This window comes from Gymnoscopelus braueri (assembly GCF_963280865.1).
Source record: "Gymnoscopelus braueri genome assembly, chromosome: 13".
Lineage (NCBI taxonomy): Eukaryota > Metazoa > Chordata > Actinopteri > Myctophiformes > Myctophidae > Gymnoscopelus > Gymnoscopelus braueri.
Genome location: NC_137615.1, coordinates 34389310 through 34413746, shown reverse-complemented (window position 1 = coordinate 34413746; position 24437 = coordinate 34389310). Strand labels below are relative to the sequence as shown.

The 24437-nt window shown below is 41.8% G+C and overlaps 2 protein-coding genes across 3 annotated transcripts in view; one reads left to right on the top strand and one right to left on the bottom strand.

The window, feature by feature from the left end:
• The window catches only part of gtf2f1 (general transcription factor IIF, polypeptide 1), a 235715-nt gene that overhangs the window by 205812 nt on the left and 5466 nt on the right, over positions 1 to 24437 (bottom strand). Inside the window, exons 2-14 of one of the 2 annotated variants that reach the window (XR_013934292.1) lie at positions 23050 to 23116; positions 22410 to 22456; positions 20373 to 20445; positions 19179 to 19372; positions 16679 to 16849; positions 15377 to 15585; positions 14668 to 14830; positions 13934 to 13995; positions 13361 to 13492; positions 13050 to 13123; positions 11556 to 11697; positions 9119 to 9257; positions 7749 to 8159 (exon numbers count right to left, since the gene is read on the bottom strand). Coding sequence is in view for 1 of the 2 variants with exons in the window: in XM_080446648.1 (XP_080302774.1) it covers positions 7955 to 8159; positions 9119 to 9257; positions 11556 to 11697; positions 13050 to 13123; positions 13361 to 13492; positions 13934 to 13995; positions 14668 to 14830; positions 15377 to 15585; positions 16679 to 16849; positions 19179 to 19372; positions 20373 to 20445; positions 22410 to 22456; positions 23050 to 23061 (1623 nt within the window). In the remaining variant the exon portion in view is untranslated. Of the gene's footprint in view, positions 1 to 7611; positions 8160 to 9118; positions 9258 to 11555; positions 11698 to 13049; positions 13124 to 13360; positions 13493 to 13933; positions 13996 to 14667; positions 14831 to 15376; positions 15586 to 16678; positions 16850 to 19178; positions 19373 to 20372; positions 20446 to 22409; positions 22457 to 23049; positions 23117 to 24437 lie in introns of those variants that run through there. The other variant, XM_080446648.1, reaches the window with a different exon arrangement.
• Positions 264 to 6891, top strand: LOC308099531 (GDP-L-fucose synthase-like). Its single transcript, XM_080448274.1, has 11 exons — positions 264 to 424; positions 609 to 723; positions 836 to 964; positions 1191 to 1264; positions 1752 to 1786; positions 2006 to 2070; positions 2178 to 2244; positions 4204 to 4227; positions 5259 to 5338; positions 6211 to 6310; positions 6541 to 6891. Exons 1-11 carry the CDS (start codon positions 270 to 272, stop codon positions 6594 to 6596), a joined length of 900 nt encoding a protein of 299 aa, XP_080304400.1. The 5' UTR covers positions 264 to 269; the 3' UTR covers positions 6597 to 6891.

The window sequence follows — 24437 nt, the reverse complement described above, 5'->3', positions numbered from 1 at the left end:
CAATCAATCAATCAATCAATCCAAATAGTTCTTCTGCTCAATGTGTATATGCTGTTGATTGAGTATTGCTAATTTTACATGCAAAAACAATATGTAAAACTGTGTAATGGTTAGATGCACCTGCTTTTAATTAGAACATATACATTACATAATTTAGCCTGTAACATGAATACAGTTTAATTTCTGTTTTAATTTAGTGCATGTATTTATTGTATTAATATCTTCTGCTAAATCCTGCCACCTCATTGAAGACTAGATAGATACAGAAGATGGATTTGAAGAGCAATTCAGGGGCGATGCGTGTCCTTGTGACTGGAGGGTCTGGGCTGGTGGGCAACGCCATTAAGCATGTGGTGCAGGAGGAAGGTGGGAGACGGGAGGGAGAAGAATGGATCTTCCTCTCTTCCAAGGAGGCCAATCTTGTGTAAGTCATAACATCATGTCTTTATCACATTGTGGCCATTTTGCTGTTGGGTGGGGGGGCTGTGATTCTCTCTGAGTTTGAACACTTCTCTAAACTTTTGGGAAGCCACTGATCAATAAGGGTTTGATCTCAAAAAGATGCTGCGGTGCAACTGTGGTGCTAAGACTGTATGAAATGTTTACAGAGATCCTGTGCAAACCAGGGCTGTGTTTGAGAAGCACCGGCCCACTCACGTCATCCACCTGGCGGCCAAAGTAGGAGGACTGTACCTGCACATGAGGGAGAACCTACACTTTTTAGTGAGACAATCTAAATCAGTTTCTCAGCAGCCACCTTCTTATCTATTGTTAAGATGTTCAATTTAGTTGAAATACAAGCAGACATTTTAGTGACAGTCCAATGCCTTCACAGAGAGACAATCTGAAGATAAACGACAACGTGCTACACACAGCTCATGAAATGGGCGTCACCAAGGTGGTGTCTTGCCTTTCCAGTTGCATCTTCCCTGACAAGACAACCTACCCCATTGATGAGACTATGGTGAGTACAGTTAATAACGAATCCAAAGAAAAAGATATAGCCTGTTACATTATATTGTAGAGAGACCTCGCAATGACAGGCTCCATAGGAGTAATTATATGCTCCTCCAGAAGCAACTATCCTGGTTTTGTAGGTTTTGGCTATATGACAGAGAAACACGATCTGTTCATTATTTGAACAAAGCTTGTCTTTCTTGAATAACTGCTTTCCTCCCTAACGTTTGCAGATACACAATGGTCCGCCCCACGACTCCAACTTTGGCTACTCGCACGCTAAAAGAATGATTGATGTCCAGAACAGGTGAACTGTGCAGAGCAAACAGGGTGTGGAGGGGACACACAGGTTAATCTGACATGCATTCATCTACAACAAAAACAACAGCTTGAAAAGCAGCAAATAGAGCCAGTAGTAGTAACCCATAGGCCTACCTCCCTCCTTTAGTACGGAGTTAGAGATATGATAAACACTTGAGCCCCATTTTCAATCATTTTCAAACATACAACTACACTTTTCAAAATGTTTTCACTTTATTTGCATTTATTTTCCAAAATAGGCAATACAAGCTCACAACGTGTAGCGTTGTCACCTGTTGTGAGCTTGTTTTCAATAACTCTTAATTTGCAAGTTTTCACCAATAATGACATGCCTAAAATAGCTACACTGTGGTTAAGGCAGCTCTTCTGGTAGTAAATATTTTAAAAGCCTTTACACACACACACACACACACACACACACACACACACACACACACACACACACACACACACACACACACACACACACAGTGTGTGGCACTCCTGCACAAGACGTACAAGGCCAAAAGTACGTGTACATCTCACACCCACCCATCTATACATGCACACGTACTCAATGCTAACCATACTGTAGGGGGCCTGGAAGGACAGCAGGGGTTCTTGAATCAAGGGGTTCTTTGATTTCTTCTTTACAGTAGCTCAAATTAGGTTGCTTGCCATAAGTACAGACCTCACAAAGTAATGCAGGATTAAAACAAATCCCAATATTTTCCTGTTTTTCCCATAGAGGAAGGAACTCCTCTGAATGTGTGGGGCTCTGGCACGGCTAGAAGACAGTTAATTTATTCCCTGGTACAGTAGTGCAACATAAATATTTGCATAAATGTACAAAAATATTTTAAATATGTATAAATATTAAATGCAGCCTAACCAGTTAAGTGGTTATGTGTTTTCCTCAGGATCTGGGCCATCTAATCATCTGGGCACTGAGGGAGTATAATGAGGTCGACCCCATCATCCTCGCTGGTAAGTTAAGTGCTCTACTGCAAGGGGACATTTAAATAAAAATAGTAGATTTACTGTAAAGGCCTTTTTACACAAATATTTTCACACAAACATACCTACTCGGAAATTGTCATCCAGCTGCAATGGTGAATACATTTTTCAACTTAGTTTGATTCCTGCATTGATTGACTGACCAATACAAAGTCAGTTCACACTCACATGACATTTTGACAAAATGACTTTTGACAAGCTTGCTGTTTTTGTTTCAGAGCACTCTGTGTTGTGCCATAAAAGTATTGATCTATTTTTCTACTATTGTATTTAATTGTGAAGTGCGTTGAGTTTGCACCTGCATCAAATGTGCTATACAAATATAATATAATGACTTGACTTTACACACATCATGTGCATGAGACTGTCACTGTGTGCATGTACTCAAATAGTCAATTTCATATATATATATATATATAAGCTGGGCATAAACCTTTGCTATTTGCCTACTGTACAGTCATGTATTACAAAGCAAAGCTGACTATGATTGCCTTCAGAAAATACGATATTATGCACTTTGATAGGCAGCAAAGTTTTTATTAGGAAATCCAGCCAGCCTTCTCTGAATTAATTACTTTTCTTTTTTTTAATGATACATTTTATGTACATGTGATAAGTCTAGATGTTGTTTTCTAAAGCACAGTGACCACACTGCAAGGATGCATATATCTCCATACAGAATATACATATATATATATATATATATATACAGTATATATTTATATTTAGCCATGAACTTAACACTGCAATAATTCAACTTTGACCATAAAAAAAATCACACTTGTTAAACATTTCGGACCTTTGTTGGACATATTCCGCCAAACAGCTGACGAGGAAAATTAAGTTGATTGATATCTTTGTGTTGATTGATACACAGCAAAAATCCAGAGTATTAATTTAACTCTGAGAGTGTAAATATGTACCTGTATATTAACACTCTGGATTTTGCTGTCTAGAAACAGAAGTGGGGTCTATTCTGAGACAAGCAGTTCTGGATTCTATCACTGGGTGATGGATTTTTTTATCTTGGTTTATTACTTCGGTGTATGTCTTTTTTTATTTGTATGTTTTTATCTCTCACAAATATGGAGTTTGAGATATGTATGAATATGTCAATTTAGACCTATACATTGGTTGGGATTGGATGCGAAAACAGATTATACATGTATACGAAACGGGGAAAAAAAACTTGATTTTCTCATTTGTATAATACATCAAATTTGATACAAACTCTTTGATCTTATCCTGTTGTTTTTCATTTGTACTTTTTTAATGCTGTTAAAAAAAATGCAAACCACGCCTCGATGCAATAAATGGTGACATTGAAAAAACAACATTGCTTTATCCCTTGTTTACCTGAGAAATCTCAGCGATAACATGCCTATGAAATTTTTTATATATGGTATATACTGAGCACGCAGTAAAAGTACCAGTGTTAATTTAACTCAGAGAGTGTACAAATGAAACCAAATGTGTACACTCTCAGAGTTCAATAAACATTGGGAGTTTTATGGTGCATGGTTATTGTTTGTCTAAGGATTCGGTGGGTGTATCAGTAAGAGATAAAGGGTTATAAATATCATTACCATCAGGTAGGGACTTGTCTGGGCCTTCTCAGAATTGCAATATCCACTGAACAAATATTCATAACTGTTGTTTTGCCTGATATCGCTGCTGAGGTCAGCGTGATCATTGGTCAATGCAAAAGGTGGGGACATCGTTAGAGGGAATGAGCATGGAGGGGAGAGAGAGAGAGAGAGAGAGAGAGAGAGAGAGAGAGAGAGAGAGAGAGAGAGAGAGAGAGAGAGAGAGAGAGAGAACAGGGCAGGTATGGACATGTCGAGGACATGGAGCTTCCCACATGCCTGTGATAATTATATTTGATGCTGAAGTCCGTATTGGTGACACACGCAAACTCCTGTTGTGCAGGTGCGCAGCATCTTAAAGGCAAAGGTGAGGGAGATGATGGTTGAGCGGTATTTTTACGGTCAGATGGTCAGTGTGTGTATACTGTATATAGCCCATTTAGACCTGAGGCTGATTCTAAAACCGCCTTCTAAATCCTGACCTAAGTTTCAGTTTCAAAGTTGTATTCAAAAAGTAAAAAAAAACAATTATGTTGCTATATATAATGTAGCAACAACTAAAATGACAAAGAGGCGTTCCCGGCTTGAAAGGTATAACAACGTATAGGTGTTCCAGGTCTGAATAGGATAGGGTGGCTGTCATAAGAGCAGGCCAGTGAAGTTACAGTGATAAGGGGGCCCCATCTGCACCTCTCTCCACCACCTGACCAGCATTTAATGGTGTATAGTGGTAAATGCACTTCCCTACATAACCACCTTGCTGGCCTTGATCAAGACGTGTGAGACCCTCCTCCTGTGATTCACCTTCCTTCCCTTTCACATTTCACAATACAGAAGTGAAATTCAAAAGAGAGTGGAGTGGACTGCCCCCACTCCCTTAAAAGAAAGTGGGGAACTGTACAACCCTGTAAAGTCGTCCCTTGAGTGTTTAATTTAGCGAATGCAACAAATGGAGGTTGCAATAGAGAGAAAGGCATAGACAAAAGAAGCTCCTAAGGCATTGTCAGCATCAAAGCACCGCACTGATGCTTCCTTCTCAGGCAGATGTGAAAAATGCAGGGCAAAGGTTTTTCCTTGGCCTCTAGGGAGTGTGCAAAGTTTCCTGTGGCCTGTCATAGCGCCACCATGAGGCTGATTTGAACATTTTCTATAAAAAAATAAAATAAAAAAAAGATCTGGTCTCGGTCTCGCCTCCGGTCGGTCTCGGCCTCGACTCGGTCTCGCCTCCCGTCGGTCTCGGTCTTGACTCGGACTCGACCCCCTCCCTGGCCTCTCGGACTCGGTCTTGACTCGGACTCGCCCCCCCTCGGACTTGGTCTTGACTTGGACTCGCTTTAGGTGGTCTCGACTACAACCCTACTGTATATAACTATGCTTTCTTTCCTCTCGGTCACACAGTGGGGGAAGAGGATGAGGTCTCCATCAAAGATGTTGTGGATACGATTGCAGAATCACTGGACTTCAAAGGCCAAATACTTGTATCCTTTACTTACTTTACTTTGTTTATTTAGACGGATGCTCTAACGATGCCTTATCACCATAAAATGAGTTAACCACTTTCACCCTATCGGCCATATTCTGGGGCAAAATGTTTGTGTAAATAGAAGATTTACAAGCTGTGAGCTTTTAGATTGGCTGCTTTCTGCAAAAACATTTAGTGTAGTGAAAACGGGAGGAACCCTAGTATAGAGCCCTGGGGGATCCCAGTCAATTAAGTATGTATGTGTTAAGTGGTTAACCACCTTCATCCTGGCATCCTTATTTTGGGCATGTCATTATGATTAAATAGTAGGGTAAATTAAATACATTCTTCAAATATAATATCATGATGCATTGAGAGCTTGAAGATCAGCTCGAAAAATGTAGAGAATGTTTGAAAACATTTTAAACATTTAGGTAAAACTTGACTGTCACTGCATGTTATCGATCTCCTGTGACACTTTCAATACTGAATAATTTTAATTAAAACATTCGTAGAAAGTGTGACGTAGAAAAACATTCAAATTAGAGTCCATCTCAAGACATTGGTCGACAAAACAGCCTCTGACTTTCTCACCTTTGTTGTAGAAATATTAATTCACGATTTTATGTAGGGATGTTCGATATACCGATATTGTCCAACTCCTAATTTCCGATACCGATATCAACCGATACCGATATATGCGGGAACATTTTTATGGGACCTGGATTTGAACCCAGGTCTCCCTATTGGATAACCAAACATCTACTGCTCAGTCAAAAGGGAACCTCCTCAGCCAGGGGAAATATTAGGCTTCTCTATGTTGGCTACTCTCCTACATCAGTGTGTTGGTACGATGTCTTCCATGCATAGGTTGCCCCTTAACCCCAGTATGACACCACCATGTCTGACGGCCAAATGAAGAAGACAGCCAGCAATGCCAAGCTGAGACGCTACCTCCCCGACTTCACCTTCACGCCCTTTAAAGAAGGTCAGAACTTGCATTCTTCTACTGCTGGTGTCAGAGAAAAAGCTTTAATTTCAGGATATTTTTTAGCAGTCAGTGAAACTGTGAATGACTAACTCTGAATTTAGGCTATATAAATGTTAATGTACATTTAAATGTTCACAGTGATGATTAAAATGTACCTTTATAGGCAGATATTTATGGTAGTATGAGCCAGTAATATTAACAGCAGTCTTTCCACTCTTCCCTTTCAGGTGTCAGAAAGACCTGTGATTGGTTTGTGGCCAACTACGACATTGCTCGCACATAGAGACCTCATCATCCACCATGAGCGATCAGACACTTGCTTGGGATGACATACACCTGCATTCTTTTCTTACATTTCTGTAAAATATTTTGTTGTTCCGTTTGGTTAAACAAGATCTTATCACTGTATGCAATGAAGTAAGACATGTTAATAGTTACATGTTGTACCGTGTACATAATCCAGCGAATCCAGCAAAGATAAAAGTAAAATAAAGTTGTGAAACTGGAACACTATATAGTTGATAGCACAAAACAGGTTACAACTGCAATTCATTACTTCTTTCTGTGAATACAACCTGATTTTAACCAACCTGTATGGTAGAGTATGTCAATACAATATTACTAACACAACTGCTGTGGTTGTATTTGGTCTCCTTACACATTTATTGAGCAAAGACGATGTTTCATTTAGAGAAATGCCGATACCTTGCGCTTGTGCAGTGATGTTTAAAAAAAATATATATATATGAAAATAGTAACTATACCCAATAGACTGTGTAGTATTTAAGCAATAATACACAAGAGGCTGTGGTATATCATGATTATCATACCTACAGGTGATAGCTGTGATATGCTATGGCCTCTCGTGTATTACTGATTTTTATAACACGGTTACAATTGGCAGTAATTTTCACCCGCTATTATAAAAATAAAAATAAAATTACTAACCAGTAGTATTAGTATAGCAGTGGGTTGTCTTCAATATACAACAAAGAACTTAGGCTAATAGGGGTGAACGAAACTATTATACACTTGAGAATTGCAATAGGTTTTTAATAAATGTTTTTTACTGGTATAGGCAATATATGATAAATACAAATGCAGATCCCAATACTAATTGCATAAAAAAGTAATCACAATACTGAATCATAACCACTGTATCGTGATGCATATCGCCAGAATATTGCCCATACACCGCCGTAGATATAGGTTTTAAAACAGTTTCTTGGCTATATGAGCAAGTGTTTTCTTTATTAAGAAAACCCCTCAATGAAGAAAAAGGGACAGATAACACCCAATAAGTAACATATTTTAATTTTTTATTAGAAAACTAGTCGAATAATCAGAAGAAAACAAAACAAAAACGTTTCTACCATTTAAATTTTGCCCATTTTAAGAGAGTCAGTTAGAACGGCGTACACGCGTACACACAAACACACACACACACACACCCTCTTTTAGTGTTTATGTGAGGAGTGCGACACACAGGGCTGGGTGAAGACTACTAATTAACACTGGTTCCTTCTTCCCAACACATTTTCTTTAATCTCACACTTGTTTTTCCTTTCCTCCTCGCTGGGGGTCGCTCTCAGCCTCTCATCTTCAAACCTCTCCCGTCTACAACACACCCCTCTCCACCGGTCACTCGGTCAGGTAGAAGTGCATTTTGTCGTTGACGTTCTTGCGCTCGGGGTTGAGGCGCTTTAGGATCTGCGCCAGAACGTTGACCGTCTGCTCGCTGCTCAGGCCTGTGCGCTTCGTCTGGAACTTCTTCAGCAGGTCCTTGGTGGTCATGGGTTTGCGGATCAGGTAACGACGCACCGCCTCCTCAGTCAGCTGTACGTCACTGTGGGGACGGGATGAGGAGGTGGTGATGAACGCAGGGAGAATTGCGGTTCGATTGATACAAGGGGTCACAGGGGGAGCAGGGGATGGGATATGTAGATTAACCACTTAAAATCATATACACGGTACTTAGTTGACCAGGGTCCCCCAGGGCTATATATTCATGTTCAGGTTCATGTGCTTAAAAATGGCACACCAGTCCAGAGCCCATGTGTGTCAAGATCTGATATCTCTATTAAACTATGACACACCAGAGGCATATTTGCAGTTGGGCTGGTAAATGAAAACAACGAACATTACATTTCTTACCCCAAACAATACCCACCGATTCCGTTTATCTCGAAACTCAAATATGAACATCTTTTTTTGGACATTTGTGACCCAGTACAGTGGTTTGAGACACAGTCAGCTGTCAAATCAATAGAAACTCGATGGATGCAACATAATACAAATATTCTCCACTGTTACTTACATCACATCATTTTCACAAAATACTGCCGTGCTTAGAAAACAGATCCCAAAGATCAGTGTGGTCTAATGCATACCAAACTGAGAGTCCTTGAAATTCAAAAGTTTGAGTACCAGACCCCCATAACTTTGAGAGTGTATAAATGTAACCAAACAGACCTTTAAGGGTCCATTTGGTTTCTTTGAGAACTAACTGGCCTATACTAGAACATAAATAAACAAACAAACAAACGTACTAAGTGAATCAACCACATGACTGGTATCCTGTATTTCTAACCTTCTGATCATCATTTCTAAGCAATGGCCAAATGTATAATGTACTGGGGGAGTTCACAGAGAATGACGTGAGGGCCAGTGTGCTTTGTTTGAATACATTTGCAAATGCATTCAAATGTGTGGCGGCCTTGGGGAGTGAGGTGACAAACGAACGAAGATATGCAAAACGGAGAAAGAGAGAATGTACAACATAAGTTGTGTGTGTGTGTTGTTTACCTAGTGCTGGGGGTTGATTTGCCAGAAGCGGGCTGGGGCGTGCTCTTCCCAGAGGCAGCAGGACTCTGACTGTTGGGCTCCATCTTCAGCCTCTTGGCGGCCGGCGAGTCAGTGGCGCCACTTGGAGGCTGTCTCTTACCTGGTGAGGAGGGAGGGGTTAACGTCAAGAGACAAGTTATTAGCAATCACAGACCTCAGAGGAAAAAACTCTGACCTAATCACATCATCTAAATGTTTGCAGCACACACAGTGTTAATATATCTCTGAGATTGTACAAATTTAACCAAATGGACCCTTTTCGGTCCATTTAGTTACATTTGTACACTCTAATAGAGATTATACTGTGTAGTAGGTAAAAATACTTTTTGCACCGGCATGGTTGACATTAATTCATTAAGAGGTGTTTGATGACATGTCTTGTTGCCCTAGAGCAGGGCTACTCAACTTAAGATGGCTCAGGGGCCACTCAGCAAAATGCCAAAAGTCCAAGGGGCCGCCATAAAAATGACGGTCCTATTTTGGATTTTTCGATTTTGTAACACACAAGAAAATGGTCCCGTTCCGTTTTGTCAACGGGGGGGGGGGGGGTTTCAGCACGGTGCCCACCGGGACAGTTTTGTCAACGGGGGGGGGGGGGGGGGGGGGGTTTCAGCACGGTGCCCACCGGGACAGTTTTGTCAACGGGGGGGGGGGAGGGAAGGACGCTCTGCTTCCAAATTCCGCCGAATTTCGCCGTTTTTTTTTTCACTCACGCTGTTTGGTGAACCCCCCAAGGTTGGTGCCCTGTGCTGCGCTGCTTTTATCCGCCAAATTTGGGACGTTCACGGCATATTTTGCACCATTACGGTACGTTCATCATCGGTGACGAGTGCCTCTAACAGCCGCTGCGTGCAGCGGGCTGCGAGTCGCAGCCTGTCTGTGTGTCAGGATGCGAGGCTCACACAATCACAGCATGCGTCCCCCTGCGCCTATGGCTGTACATGGGGCCGACACGTGCTTTAGCGTGATTGTGTGAGTGTGGCTTCAGGAAGTAAATCTCCAGGCTTTTATTTTTTAGTTTTGCTAAAAAATAAAAGCTTGGAAATTCCGGTCCCAGCTGTTGGTACGCAAAAGCGCCTCGCGTCGTCTGATGTGGTGCTCATTATTTATTTTGGGTGCGCATGCGCACCTGCGCACCAGTTATGTGCACCCCTGATTATACCTGTAACAATTGACGCACCTGTATGTATGTCTGTCTGTTTTTTTGAAAAATGTTTTAGCAACCCATATATTTGAACGGAAATGTATATTTTTATCCTGTGCTTTTTTTTTTTTTTGACCATGAGGGGGCCGCCAAGACGCTGCGATCGGGCCGCATGCGGCCCGCGGGCCGCGGGTTGAGTAGCGCTGCCCTAGAGAGTGGCTGTTCCGGCAACTTGAGTTGTGGACTTTCCCCTTGAGAAATAACAGTGTTCTAAATCAAGCATTTGTTCCCACAAGTGGCTACCCTCGGCAGTGGCTCGGGGGTAGAGTGGCCGGGTAGAGTGAACTGGAAACCGCAAGGTTCCCAGTTCGATCCCGGGCTGGGGGGCTCCCCCAGAGTTAGTGTCGAAGTGTCCTTGAGCAAGACGCTGAACCCCTAATTGCTCCCGATGAGCAGGTTGGTGCATGGTTTCAACCGCCATCGGTGTATGAATGTGTGTGTGAATGGGTGAATGTAATGCACAATCTATGTAAAGCGCTTTGTATAAAAGCGCTATATAAATGCACCATTTACAAACGAGTCTGCGCTAACGCAGTCTCGCTGAAGTTTGGTCAGCCCTGGCTAAAACACCCATTGCAGACTTTTGATCGCATCCACAATCACTACAACAGTGTCCGGCTCCTAGTTCATATAATGTTAGCACGTTTGGAACCTCGCTCTCCACGATAGCTCCGAGATGAGGTCCCGCTGTACCGGGTCCCGGCAGAGGTAGAGTCCGTCCAAACGTAAAGGTAGTCCCAGACACCTACAGATGTTTGAGATTTTTCCGTAAAGTTACATTTTTTACGATGCGATTGAAAAAACGGTTTAAATCGCTTATTTAGTCAGACTGTGCCATGTTTTCCCAACCCGGAAAACCCCCCAACGGCAGGTGCCAGTACTGCTCCCGATTCATCTACAGTGGGAAAACATGGCACAGTCTGACTAAATAAAATACGTGATTTAAACGTTTTTTTCAACCACGTCCTAAAATTTTTACTTTCCCTGAAATATCTGTAGGTGTCTGGGACTACCTTTACTTTTTGGATACGATGTTGCGAAAAAGGTGATCTTCACTGCGTTTGGACGGACTCCTCTGCACCTCTGCTGGGACCCGGTGCAGCAGGACCTCTTCTCGGAGCTATTGTGGAGAGTGAGGTTCCAAACAGGGCTAATATGGTGTGTGCATTTGAGTGAGCGAGGAACTGTGAGCACCTTGCTCCAACTTGCTGGCAGCGGCACGCAGCGTGCTGGATGTGGAGGCGGAGTCTATGGATGGCGTCCCGGGGCGACTGCCGGTCTTAGAGCTGCCCCCGGAGCCGCGGCCACCTGCACGCTTGGGAGGCGTGCGCTTCTTCTGATAACCAGGAGGAGGAGCAGAGGAAGAGGAGGAGAAAAGAACAGGTGTCAGCAGAAGAGGAATGTATTATACGTAATTTACGTACATAGATTTCTTTTTAAAGTTATGCTCCATGGCATGATTCAAACATTTTCCAAAAATAGCAGAAATAGCAGATCTACCAGCTAGATCAGCTATTTCCGCTATTGGATCATTATTAAATATGTATATTTAAGTTATTTGTCAGATTTGATCTGTCCATTTTTTTATTACGAAGCCTAAAAAGGCAAATAGAAATGTAATGGTCATTCATATGTTCCAATCTTCAATGCCAAAAACTTAATTAAAGGGATATTTCACTTTCAAAAAAACTTTTGGTCATTTTATCGTCTACTCAGGCTTTTGTGAGCCCCCCAGACCGTTTTTAAGTTGCTTGATTCAGTATTTAGATATTTGATATTCATTTTATCAGACACGCCCCCTTCCTATACAAACCCATTATAACTTCAAACTCCATTTTTAACATGTTAGATTCGTCAAAAACACCCGTCCTTGGTTCTGGTGACTCATACCGCCACCCTAATACGCGAGGGGGCCGTGTTTTTTCGATAACTTTTTTCATTTATTTTTAATATTTCTTTTGGAAAATGAAAAAAATTAAATACATTAAAAAAATAAAATAGAATAAATGAAAAAAGTAATCGAAAAAACACGGCCCCCTCACGTATTAGGAGGGCAGGGTGAGTCAGCAGAACCAAGGACGGGTGTTTTTGATGAATCTAACAGGTTAAAAATGGAGTTTGAAGTTATAATGGGTTTGTATAGGAAGGGGGCGTGTCTGATAAAATGATTATCAAATATCTAAATACTGAATCAAGCAACTTAAAAACGGTCTGGGGGGCTCACAAAAGCCTGAGTAGAAGATAAAATGACCAAAAGTTTTTTTGAAAGTGAAATATCCCTTTAAATCGTTAATCGTCTAATTAAATCTTTGAATGGTGACAGCCCTAAACCAGGGGTTTTCAACTGATTTTGACCCAGGGACCACCATCCTGACTAAGAGCAACCTGGGGACCACCACTATTGTGCGTGGTGGGTCCATCATAGACCCACCCCACACAATAGTGGTGGGGGGTTCATGCACCACAGGGAGCCGGAGAAAATAGCTATAATTTAAATATAATATCTAATAAAATACAGTGATTTTGTTTGAATATGATGGAATATGATTAAGGATTACTGTGATTATGGTAAGTTCACATTTCATATCACACACACACCATACAGAAGATTATTTTTTTTATGCATGGCCAGGGACCACCTGCAATACCTGTTGAAAACCCCTGCCCTAAACCCATCCCTATACTCACCACCATAAAGAGAGCAGAAGCCGACTCTCCTTCAATGTCGCTGTCATCTGAGCTGTCCGACTCTCCACTACTGTCTGCAAGGCAGCACACAAAAGACAGATTTATACTTTGGTGCTCCTGTGTCGCACGACTCGCACGCCAAAAAATAGCAAGCCTGTAGACGTGCCATTGCCGTAGTCGTGAAGGGTGTAAATGAAGCAAAAGGTCTTCTCAGAAAACGGAACGTCAGCACGGCAATAAAACGTTGCTTAATTTACACAACGTGCACACTTTGTCCAGATCATCTGTTCTAGGCACAAGGTTATCAGTACCTTTCTTCTTTTTCTTCTCCCCTTGGACGGGCGTCTTCTTCCCCTCCTCTTCCTCCTCATCCTCTTTGCCTTCCTCTTCGTTCTGCTTCTCCTCCTCACTCTCTTCTTCGCTCTCGGAGGCCTCATCAATTCCTGCAGATAGTGTGTGTGTGTGTTTATAAAAGGTAGTAATCTGTGATATTTTAGATTTGAGCTATAGCCATTATTTTATACTTTGGCTATTCAAAAATAGCAGATATACAAGCGTGCCGCGCTATGAGCTTGTAGATCTGCTATTTTTTCAAATAAATAAAAAATGACCGATGCGATCCCGGATTGAATGGGTTAAGAGTATGCAGTGTGGTACCAGTTACCACAGTACTGATATATATATATATATATATATATATATATATATAGCACTGCCTGCTATCACTTATATTGGTGCAGCAGCACAAACGTGACACAAGGCTCGGCCAATACGTGCAATCTATTGGTTGGGGTTAGCCAATCAGGGAAGCCGATGCCTCCAGCCCTAGTTGTAGTATGCACAGACACAAACCCTTGTGCAGGTATGAGGAGACATGTTCTGACCTTTGGGAACGTCCTCTCCTTTGTTAGGTTTGTTGGGGCCTTTCTCCGGCTCCTCCTCTGAACTGTATTTGGGGAGAACAAAGACAGATGCCTGTGTGTGCATGTATCCTGATATAAGTATATTAAAAAAAACATACAGTGTGTGTGTGTGTGTGTGTGTGTGTGTGTGTGTGTGTGTGTGTGTGTGTGTGAGAGAGATGTTACTATCTTTTTAGGGATCAAAATCCCCCATGTGTAGATTATAACCAGTAAAAGTCAACCTCGTTTTCTGGTCCCCAAATAGCTCAGTTCATGGTTAAGATCTTTAGAATTATGACAAGATTCAAGATTCAAGGCTTAAGGTCCTTACACACCGGGGCGATTTTTTTCATGCGAATAATACGGTTTTTTTAAAAACCTTATAAAGTCAATGCAAGCTTCCACACCAGTTTCGCGGAGCGAAAAAAGCGTCTTTTAATTATTCGGAACGAGTCCGAATTTTGCGTATATTCGCCGGTGTGCTTGCCTACTTACTTGCCTTTAGAGTTAAATAGTTTTTGTGGTCAAGGTTAGAATTGATCTTAGGGTAAAGGGTTCGTTTAGGCCAGCAGGTTAAGCAAAAAGCAAAATTATTAAGGTGATATTCCCTCAAAGATAGTAAGACCGTGTGTGTGTGTGTGTGTGTGTGTGTGTGTGTGTGTGTGTGTGTGTGTGTGTGTGTGTGTGTGTGTGTGTGTGTGTGTGTGTGTGCTGACCTGCTCTCATCTGACATGTAGTCGACCTCCAGGCCCTCATGGTCTCCATCGTCGCTGTCTTCCATGGCCTCGTTGTCGCTTCCCTTCCTCTTCTTCTTCTTCTTCTTACCGGCCTTTCCCTTCCCCTCCTTCTCTTTCTTCACCTTGGACTTGCCCTCCCCATCTGGCCCAGGGTAGGTTGGGACAGATGGATGGATAGATGGATGGATGGATGTAAGGTTGTGCGAGGAGAGAGGGGAAAAAATGTAAAGGGAGATGCAAACAACAAGAAGTAAGACAGAGAGAGAAGTGACCGTGAAGAATGAATGAAAGAGAGAGAAGTGACCGTGAAGAATGAATGAAAGATGGGGACAGAGAGAAAGAGAATGTTTAAATTAGAAAGGCAGAGAGATGTTGCAGAGTGGGAAAACCTACACAGTAAATGTATGTTAATTTAACTCTTGAGTGTAAATATGGACCCACCCACCAACCAATATGTTGGGTGTGATAGGAAATTCAAATAATGACAATGAGAATCATAAATTTGAGAAGAATGTGGCCAACTAAGCTTCAGAGAGAAGAAAGACACTTTGATACACCTGCCAAACAAACTTAATTCCCTCTACTCCTCAAACAAACACAAGAGGCAGAACGTATATTACAACTGAATAAGCACTGCCCTCAGTGCCCTGTATGTGTGTGTGTGTGTGTGTGTGTGTACTCTCCTCACCGTCTCCCATGCTGCTGTCGCTGTCGTCGCTGCTCATCTCCAGGTCCTCCTCCAGGTCGGTGATTCGCAGGTCGCCTCCGCTGCCGCCCTTCTTCTTCTTCTTTTTCTTGCCGCCCTTTTCCTCGTCGTCGTCGTCGTCGGCGCCGCGATCCGGGTCCCGCAGGCGTCGCTGCAGCATGATGCTGAAGTGGTTCACCACCTTGTTTCTCCTGTTGAGAACGTGCAACGTGTGTGTGTTTGTGTGAAACAAACAATTCACATCCAACGCCCCCCAAAGCACAGGAGTATGCACAGGCGCTCTCACACGCACATGAATACTAACATGCACACATAATCCCCCCATAAGAGAAAGTAAATGCTAAAATGGGGCCTACAGTTCCAGTCCCCTTCCATCATACCTTCAATCTCCTCTTTCCACCTCCTCGGTCCCTTCCCCGCTCCTCCTTCAATGTGTAAAACCTCTGCATGTTTTACCACCAGCCCATACTCTTCCATGAACTTGTTAACCGTCTGCGTGCTTTGCCTACATTACCTGCTCCTCCTTAACCACTTGAACCCCAGCATGCCTTTTCTAGGCGGAACAATCGGCCAAAATAGCCGATCTACAAGCTAAAAAAATTTAAAAACATGTTTGAACTTTTAGATCGGCTATTTTTGTTGAATAGATTCGGAACTCAAGTCTGTTTAATCCATTAACACATTCCACGCCAGAGATTAATCTCATAATGTACTCACCAGTGCGAGCGTTTTATTGTTGTTTTATTCACGTCGCCACAGACAAAGTTAAATCCGTTAAATCCGCGCATTCAACTCTTTGTAAACGCACAGCCGATCCTTGTGATTCGACCACCGAAGACTGCATGAAAATCTGATCCGCCATCTTGTAGTTACAACGGTTTATGTTAAACAGCGATGAGAAAAACTACAACCGAGAAAATGGCGGATTGGTGTCAGCTTTAGAATGGAAGTGGATGGGATCGGAAAAAACGGATCCCGGATAATTCAGTTTCCGGTGGTGCTACAATGAAATGTGTCGTATCGAACGTGTAAAAAAGTGCAATGTGAACTTAAAAAAAAAAAAAAAAAAAAAAGACCAGTTGGCGTAGATCTACGCGACTGGCACGTGGCGGCTTTAAATACGTTCGCGTAGATATACGCGACTGGCACTCAATGTGTTAAGACCGGGAACACATCCGTGTCATTTCTTTGGCCATTAAAAAAATAGCAGATATACAAGCTTGTAGATCTGCTATTTTTTGAAAAATCGTGAAAATATGTGAACTCTCTGCATATTTCGCTCACCTTCCCCACTCCTCCTCTGCCTCCTCGGCTGTGAGCGTGCGGTGCTTGGTTTGCGGTATGAAGTTGTACCAGCCATGGACGGGGAATGCCTCGAAGGCCCCGTCGGGACACTGAGTGAATATGTAGTAGGAGGCGTTCTCCGTCACGCCGCCCTTCTTTAGACCTTTGAATCTGCCACACGCAAACACATGCAGTACATTAGTGTGAATTTACTGGAGAGTGCACCCTTCCACTGAACCTTCCATTACCTAGACATGGCACATACTGCACACTGCCGCACCCACTGAAGTTTCATGGTCCATGGAAAACCGTTTAAAAAATTCTAGCATGAGGCCTTTTCCTTTCACCAGCACTCCGCCAGCCACTCATCTACAACAGGCATCCAAAACTAGCATTTCAACAAAACCAACAGCGTAGGAGTTTAACGCTGAGCCTTATTTACAAAACATTAAGTGCCAGTTCGCAACTTTGTGTCGCAATGTTTTTAAAGCATTTTGACTGCTGCAGATGTAATCACTGAGGAATCCACTAAGAACAGCCAAATATATTTTTTAGGTAATCAATTAATAATAATAATAATCCCTTTATACTATATAAAAATGTATCTTATTGAGGGTTGTTTCATTTGGAAACTGTTGAAAATGCCATGCACAAGGAGAGAGAGTGGCTGGTTTCTTTCCACACTTTATACTTTCCTTGCCCATTATAGAGACTTAAGCTGGGTTCACACTACACAAGTTTTACAATCAAAGGATAATCTTATAAGATTCTCTTCTCTATAATCTTAAACATGCACACACAATACAAGATTTTAAATAACATAATTGTGCATCTCTCACTACAGGATATGATTAAACCATGCATTTCCTCCAGCTCAGCTGTCAGTGTCAAAAGTATGTCATGGTTCCAGACACAGCTCTAGACAATGCTTGTGATCCCATCAGACGCATTTCAGAAGCGCCTCTTCGCTCTTCACTCTTGTAGCCTCTCCGCTCTTCACTCTTGTAGCCTCTCCGCTCTTCACTCTTGTAGACTAGACTTGTTCTCTCTGCTATTTTGGTCACGCGCGACCGTCCCATTTGTATCATACATATTTGATAATAATCTGGACGGACCTGCTGAATGAGCGTGAGCAGATCGGGAGGTATAAGATTGATCTTTTAACCCCTCAACACTACAGGATTGATCTTTTAACCCCTCAACACTACAGGATTCTCTCTGAGAAGATACTCGATTCTGATCAGCTTCGATCCAGGAACGCCCACCAATTGTCGGGAGGGACCCTAAATCTCCCCGATTATAATCCTGCAGTGAGAGTATGGCTTAAAGGGCAAGACCACTTTGGTAGAGGTTTGGGTTGTGTGTTTACCTTGCCATGATGTAACTCCAAAGGTGGACAAGAAATCAAAAATAATTGCTCCATTGATTAGAAATTGATAATTCTAAATTTGCTCTTCATTGACTTACATTGTACGGTAAAACAGCTCTCAAAGTCACTCTTTTAGCACGTAAATGAACACGAACAAAGCTGATTCAGACAATATAGAACATCACCAAACCCAGTACCGTTTGTTTTTTTAATACATTTTTTAACTTCCTGCTGGTTTTACTATTTGAAGATCCGGATCCGGATCCGGGAATCCAGTCCGGGTTTTCTTCTTAATAAAAATAGCAAAATCAACAGGAAGTTAACTTTTTTATAAAAAAAAAAAAACAGCACTGGGTTTGGTGATGTTCTACATTGTCTGAATCAACTTTGTTTGCGTTTGTTTACGTGCTAAAAGAGTGACTTTTAGAGCTGTTTTACCGTACAATGTAAGTCAATTAGGAGCCTATTTTGAATTATCAATTTCTAATCAATGGAGCAATTATTTTTGATTTCTTGTCCACCTTTGGAGTTACATCATGGCAAGGTAACAACACAACCCAAACCTCTACCAAAGTGGTCTTGCCCTTTAACCCATTAACTGCCAGAGGTATTTTCATATTTTTTTAGCCAGTGCCAGAGTTTTTCATTGAACAAGGAAGTGGATAGGAGTCTAGATCTTCGAAAAATCATATCTCCTTGGTCTTTGGGTCAAATTGGAAAAGAATAATATATATATATATATATATATATATATATTTTTTTAGTTCACGTAGATCTACGCGATTGGCACGTGGCGGCTTTAAATAGGTTCGCGTAGATCTACGTGATTGGCAGTGAATCAGTTAAGGCTGTTCTCGACTAAAGAAATTCTTGGCTGAGAAATTTGATTCCGTTATTTTATTGAAATGTTACTTTTCTAATTAGCACTGAAGGCCCTCTTTACATCTAGTGCACAAAAAATGTGCTTTCAGGAAAACTCACAATGGAAAAAATTTAATCATCTTCTTATTGGTCAACTAAGACCAATCCATTCGATGAATCAGCTATTCTAAGGGGGAAGCCCTAGTAGAGCTTGTATGCAAACGAGAGAACACCGTGAAATGAAGTGAAGATGTTTCTGAGTTCTCCTACTTCTTGCCGGCCTTCCCGTTGACCTTGAGGATCCAGGGCTGGTCCTCGACCTTGAACTCGCGTTTCACCACGCCAAACTTCTTCCGGCGCGCCTCCTCTCGCTGCTTCTTGCCGAACTCGCTGCCAGCCGCACCATCATCGTCCTCCTCCACGCCGTACATCCGCCGAGCACTCAGGTCTCGCTCCATGCGGGCCTGGCGGGAGGGAGAGGGAAGATATGACAATGTCGGGTTTTTTTTTTCATATGAGCAGCGTCCAGGGAAGATGACTGTGCTTAGGAAAGGAAAGGAAAGAACAGGCTGAACTGATGGTACACAATAAAATCGTCAGTGCTAATTTTACTGGCAGATTCTGCCAATGCTTTTCAATGGGAACGGAGCGGTTTGTTGCCATTCGCGGATTTCTGCAAAACAAAACGCTCCATTCCCATTGGAAAGCATTGGCAGAATACGCCCTCATAGGTAGAATTAAACTTTGGTGTGACCGCACCCTAAGGGTACATTTGGACTCTCTTCTGAGTTAAATAAACACAGAGGATTTCACCGTGTAGACTACAATGTCTAAAATTCTAAAAAGTCTGACTTCTTCAAACTTGATGGTAATATCATGGTGCATCTTTAATTATATGACTGACTAGGCTTGTAGCTTTAAAGATAGTTGTTCATCTTCTCAAATATAACATAACAGGGTTATCGCAAGTATAGGATTAATGCAAGTAAATTCTTTAACTGAAATTTCCCCTTTAAAGACAAGATAACCGGGGGTGCCTGGAAGCTCAGCCAGTTAGGGCACACACAGCTCATGCTCCATTTGAGCATGAGGACCCAGGTTAGAATCCGACCCTTGTCTTATCTCACGTCTCTCCTTTCGGTCTCTTTACACTGGCCTATCTGAAATAAAAAATGCCAAAATGTATCTTAAAAAGAACAAGTGAAAGATAACCAAGAGTACACTTTATGTTCTTCAATATGGGGGAAAAACAAATACACACCATGGCTGATACAGTGACTTACATCCTGTTACCCACTTAAGCCCTATACACTGCCACATTTTGGATTTTTTTATTACTATTTCTTTCCCCTTTCTTCGCCTATGACATGCCAAATAGGGAGTCGGGACACCAGGGTTAATGTGGTTAAGGTGGACCAGAGCCCCAGGGCAATATGACAGTTATGCATCCATGAGCAAGTTCACCTGTGTCCAGCTGGAACAGTTGACTTTGTCACCCGCGTTGAATGCCATGATACTGTACTTCTTAGAGGTATTCCTGTAGGGAAGAAGACAAATGTGTGGGTGTACACGCAAAGAAACACACATTCATCTACCCCCCCCCATTCATACACAGAACACACACTTGCTATTTAACCACTTACAGTAAGCCCTATACTTCGTCATAAGAAGAATAATTGTAGCCCACCTAAAAGCTCACAATGTATCGCATTACATTGAAAAATTATAAATATTTTTTGAATATTGCCCAAAATGCAGTCGCCAAGGTTAAAGGCATACTAGGTAACGTTTTCAACAAAACTAAAGTTAAATTGTATATCTTTTGTGAGTGGCAAAAGTTTCACAACACCCACTCCATGAATTTCACCCCCGGAAGCCTTTTATTTATATATTTACTATTGAACGTGGACTGGGGGGACTTTCCCGGGGAAATGACGTCATCTGGCCGGAAAACGGAGGTGGAAATGCACTGGTTTCCTGTTTGGCCAGGAACTACCGCAACGGTTTCCTGTTTGGCCAGGAACTATCGCGCAAATAACAAAAAGGAACCTCACGCTGATTTTAAGAGAATGTAGGATTAGAAGATCGAAAAAGAACAGAAAAAGAAAGCACAGCTCATGGTAACTAATGCTCCACTGGCTAAGAGAAACGATCCGTAGATAGTATAAAACAATTAAAAGATCGCTTTTTGAAACGCTTCCGGTGAAAACGAATGGAATTCTGGGTAATCGAGGACCACGGAAATTGTATGCAGTGACGGTAGTGACCAGCAGAGGTTGCTAAAAATCGTTAGTTGTGAATTTGCATTGTACAACTTTAACTACTTAAATCTAAACATAGTTGACCGGAGTCCCCCATGGTTTATACTGGGTCCCTCCTTTTTTCCCTCTACACTAAATATCCTCACCGGACATCCTTCTTGAAGTTGCGACACATAGTAGATCTGCTAACCTCGGTGAATGTTCGCCACCCGAATAGGGATACTAGGGGTTCATGTTGGTTAATAGCAATGCTGACAGAGAATAGTATATATGTTATCTAAAAGATGTACAAAATTATATTATACTAGGCCTGTCCCCGACTAAGGATTTGTTTAGTCGAATCTAATTGGCGACTAATTGCCAATAGTCGACTGGCAGTCGACTAAAAAAAGTCAAAATACATTATTTCAAAGGGCCAAGTCTACACAGTTTGTTTTGTGTCTCCAGCAGAGTTTCTAGTGTCTCTATCTCTCTCTGGAAGAGGTTGCACATGAACTCTGCAGCCGCACTGAGGCGCTCCAACACAAACAATACCAATACAAAGACGAGGAATAAGAAGAATAAAGTGGAAGTTACGTGTGGTTGCAGGTGTAGACTTGGCCAAAAAACAATTTAAAACATTTTTGGCCATTTTTTTTTTTTCGACTAGATTCAACTAAGAGACACGCAGTCGACTCGGACCCCCCGCGACTAACCAGTCGACTAGTCGACTTAGTCGAGGTCAGGCCTATATTATACATTATATTCCCTTGTTTAATGACATGCAAAAGAAATAACCTGTGCTTTTCTGGGTAGATAGACAGGTGGAGTGGTTATGTTTAAGTATCTGACCATTTTATTTCTAAAGCCTGGAATAGAAGGCAATCTAAGCTTCCTATGCTATAGATATTTTTGTTTTTATTTGCCCGTTTCTGTTGCTGGCTCTCCTAACATGATATTATGTCGTTTGGTGTGTCTTAAATGTGTATTTTAGATGCGTTTGTATTTTGGGTGTTCCTGCTTTGCTTGATTATCAATCATAAACATTGAAAAGGAAAAGTGCCTTATAAGCCAATAGAAGCTGGGCTTCACTTGAAGCATGACACTTGAAGGAATAATAATCAATCATCATGACATACACAGCCACACACAACAAAGAGCAGCATTGGCACACAAGAGAGGCATTTGACAAGACATTGTGGGCACAGACTTTGTAGTAGGATCTGCGTAGCCAGCAGGACGACAGGTCATTGTTACTCACTTGGGGACTCGTACAGTGTATTCAGTAGCTGAAGAACTGCTACTCCCCTGTAAGGCAACAACCCATCCAGAAGACAAGTCATTAGAACATGTGTTCAAAGAACTCTTATCAGCAGTTTTAGGGACATGCACTGTCCTCTTTCAAAAGTGATCATAGTCATCCTCTTTCTAATGTGGTTGTACGTAGGGATGGGTATTGGCAAGAACCTCATGATACGATACGTATCACGATACTTGGGTCACGATACGATTGTATCGCGATATATTGCGATGCGATACATTGCGATATTTTGCAATTTATATTGAGATGAATCACTGGAAGGTGAACTAGCTATAGTACAGCGACATCTAGAGGAGCAGAATGTCACGACCGGACTTCTACCATTGGTTTCTATGCATGGGAACAGAATTTGTTTTTCTCCAAAAGTATCGCGATACTATGGCCTTGAGTATCGATATACAGTATTGGGAAATAAAATATTACGATAATAATTGTACGCTTGTTTGGTGTTATGCTTTCCCAATACACACCAAACCCTTGTGTTGTATATATGGTAGGTAGAGGTATGGTAAAATAGAGTGAATATGATGGAATGATTGACAATATTGCACTTATTAGTACACCCACACCCTAGACGTACCAGTGAAGCCATGGTTGGATGTGTATCTGTGTTCACAGCTTATCGGTGTGTTCACTCACTAGGTATCCTGTGGAAAAGACAAACATTTACTTGAATTGTTAACCCATTAACACCTGAGGACCCGATTCTACAATCAGTAGTTCTCAAACTGTTTCCTAATTCAAAATTAAAAACGTTTCAAACACCTTTAAAAAAAAAAAAAAAAAAAAAGGCTTGCAGGGCGGCAAGGAGTGATGCGTTGTGAGCTTGCAGATCTGCTATTTCCACCATTTATTTATTTTTTGAAAATGTATGAAAAACTTGGAAACGATTATGCAAAAGTTTTTCGATTATCTCTAATAATTGAGATTAGACGATTATGTAATAATTGTGACAGGCCTACTTTGCCCTAGAATGGCCGATATTACATGTATTCCATAAACAGCCAACATTCAATGCAATTTCTTGGAACTATTCATCTCTGCAGCGTTTTAATTTTTCCACGCTTTGTGTAAAAGACACTCATGTCTGAATGGGGTACACCCCCGCATTCCTAAACCCCCCCACTTATACACACCCCCATTCCGAAAACCCCCCCCCCCCCACTCCTACACCCCCCCACTCCGAATTTTTTTTTCGGAATGGGGGGGTGTAGGAGTGGGGGGGTTTTGAAAATTTGAAATAAACCCTGCCATTCCGAAAAATAGATATAAAAAAAATATATATATATAATTTTTTTTTTTTTTTTTTTTTTGTGGGGCTCCCCCAAGTTTGGGAGCCCGGCAAAAAATAAAGTTTTTTTTTTTTTTTTTTTCAATAGAAAAAAAAAACGAGGAGGGAGTATTAATATATTAAAGTATTCTGGCGCAGCTGTTCACCTCCCCCCACCTGCGTGCCCCCCCCCCCCCCCCACCGGGACCCCCCCAGGACCCCCCCCCCAGGCCCAAGGTGTCACTCATAATAATTTTATATTTTGCGCTTTGACACAGAGCGGTTGAGATTTCATTAAGCCAGATCTTTTCAATTTTACTTGAATTCTTATCATTTTAATGTTTATATGATCTGTAAAATGTAGATTTTCATTTGGTAGCAGTCATGCATTTATTGTAATTTATTATAATTTATTTCTTATTTTCTGTCATTTATTTCCACGCACGTAACATTATCTATCTGTCTGTCTGTCTGTCTGTCTGTCTGTCTGTCTGTCTGTCTGTCTAGTCTGTCTGTCTGTCTGTCTATCTATCTATCGCGCTACAGAGCTCGTAGATTGGCTATTTTTTGGTGTCTGTCTGTCTGTCTGTCTGTCTGTCTGTCTGTCTGTCTGTCTGTCTGTCTGTCTGTCTGTCTGTCTGTCTGTGTGTGTGCGTGTCTGTCTGTGTGTGTGTGTGCGTGTGCGCACAGACAGACAG

Bases quoted from the DNA above. Each gene is read 5' to 3' on its own strand.
- LOC308099531 (XM_080448274.1), top strand. From the start codon at position 270: ATGGATTTGAAGAGCAATTCAGGGGCGATGCGTGTCCTTGTGACTGGA. The intron at 425-608 runs GTAAGTCATAAC...AAATGTTTACAG, and splicing joins TCCAAGGAGGCCAATCTTGT to AGATCCTGTGCAAACCAGGG. The intron at 4,228-5,258 runs GTGAGGGAGATG...TCGGTCACACAG, and splicing joins GCAGCATCTTAAAGGCAAAG to TGGGGGAAGAGGATGAGGTC.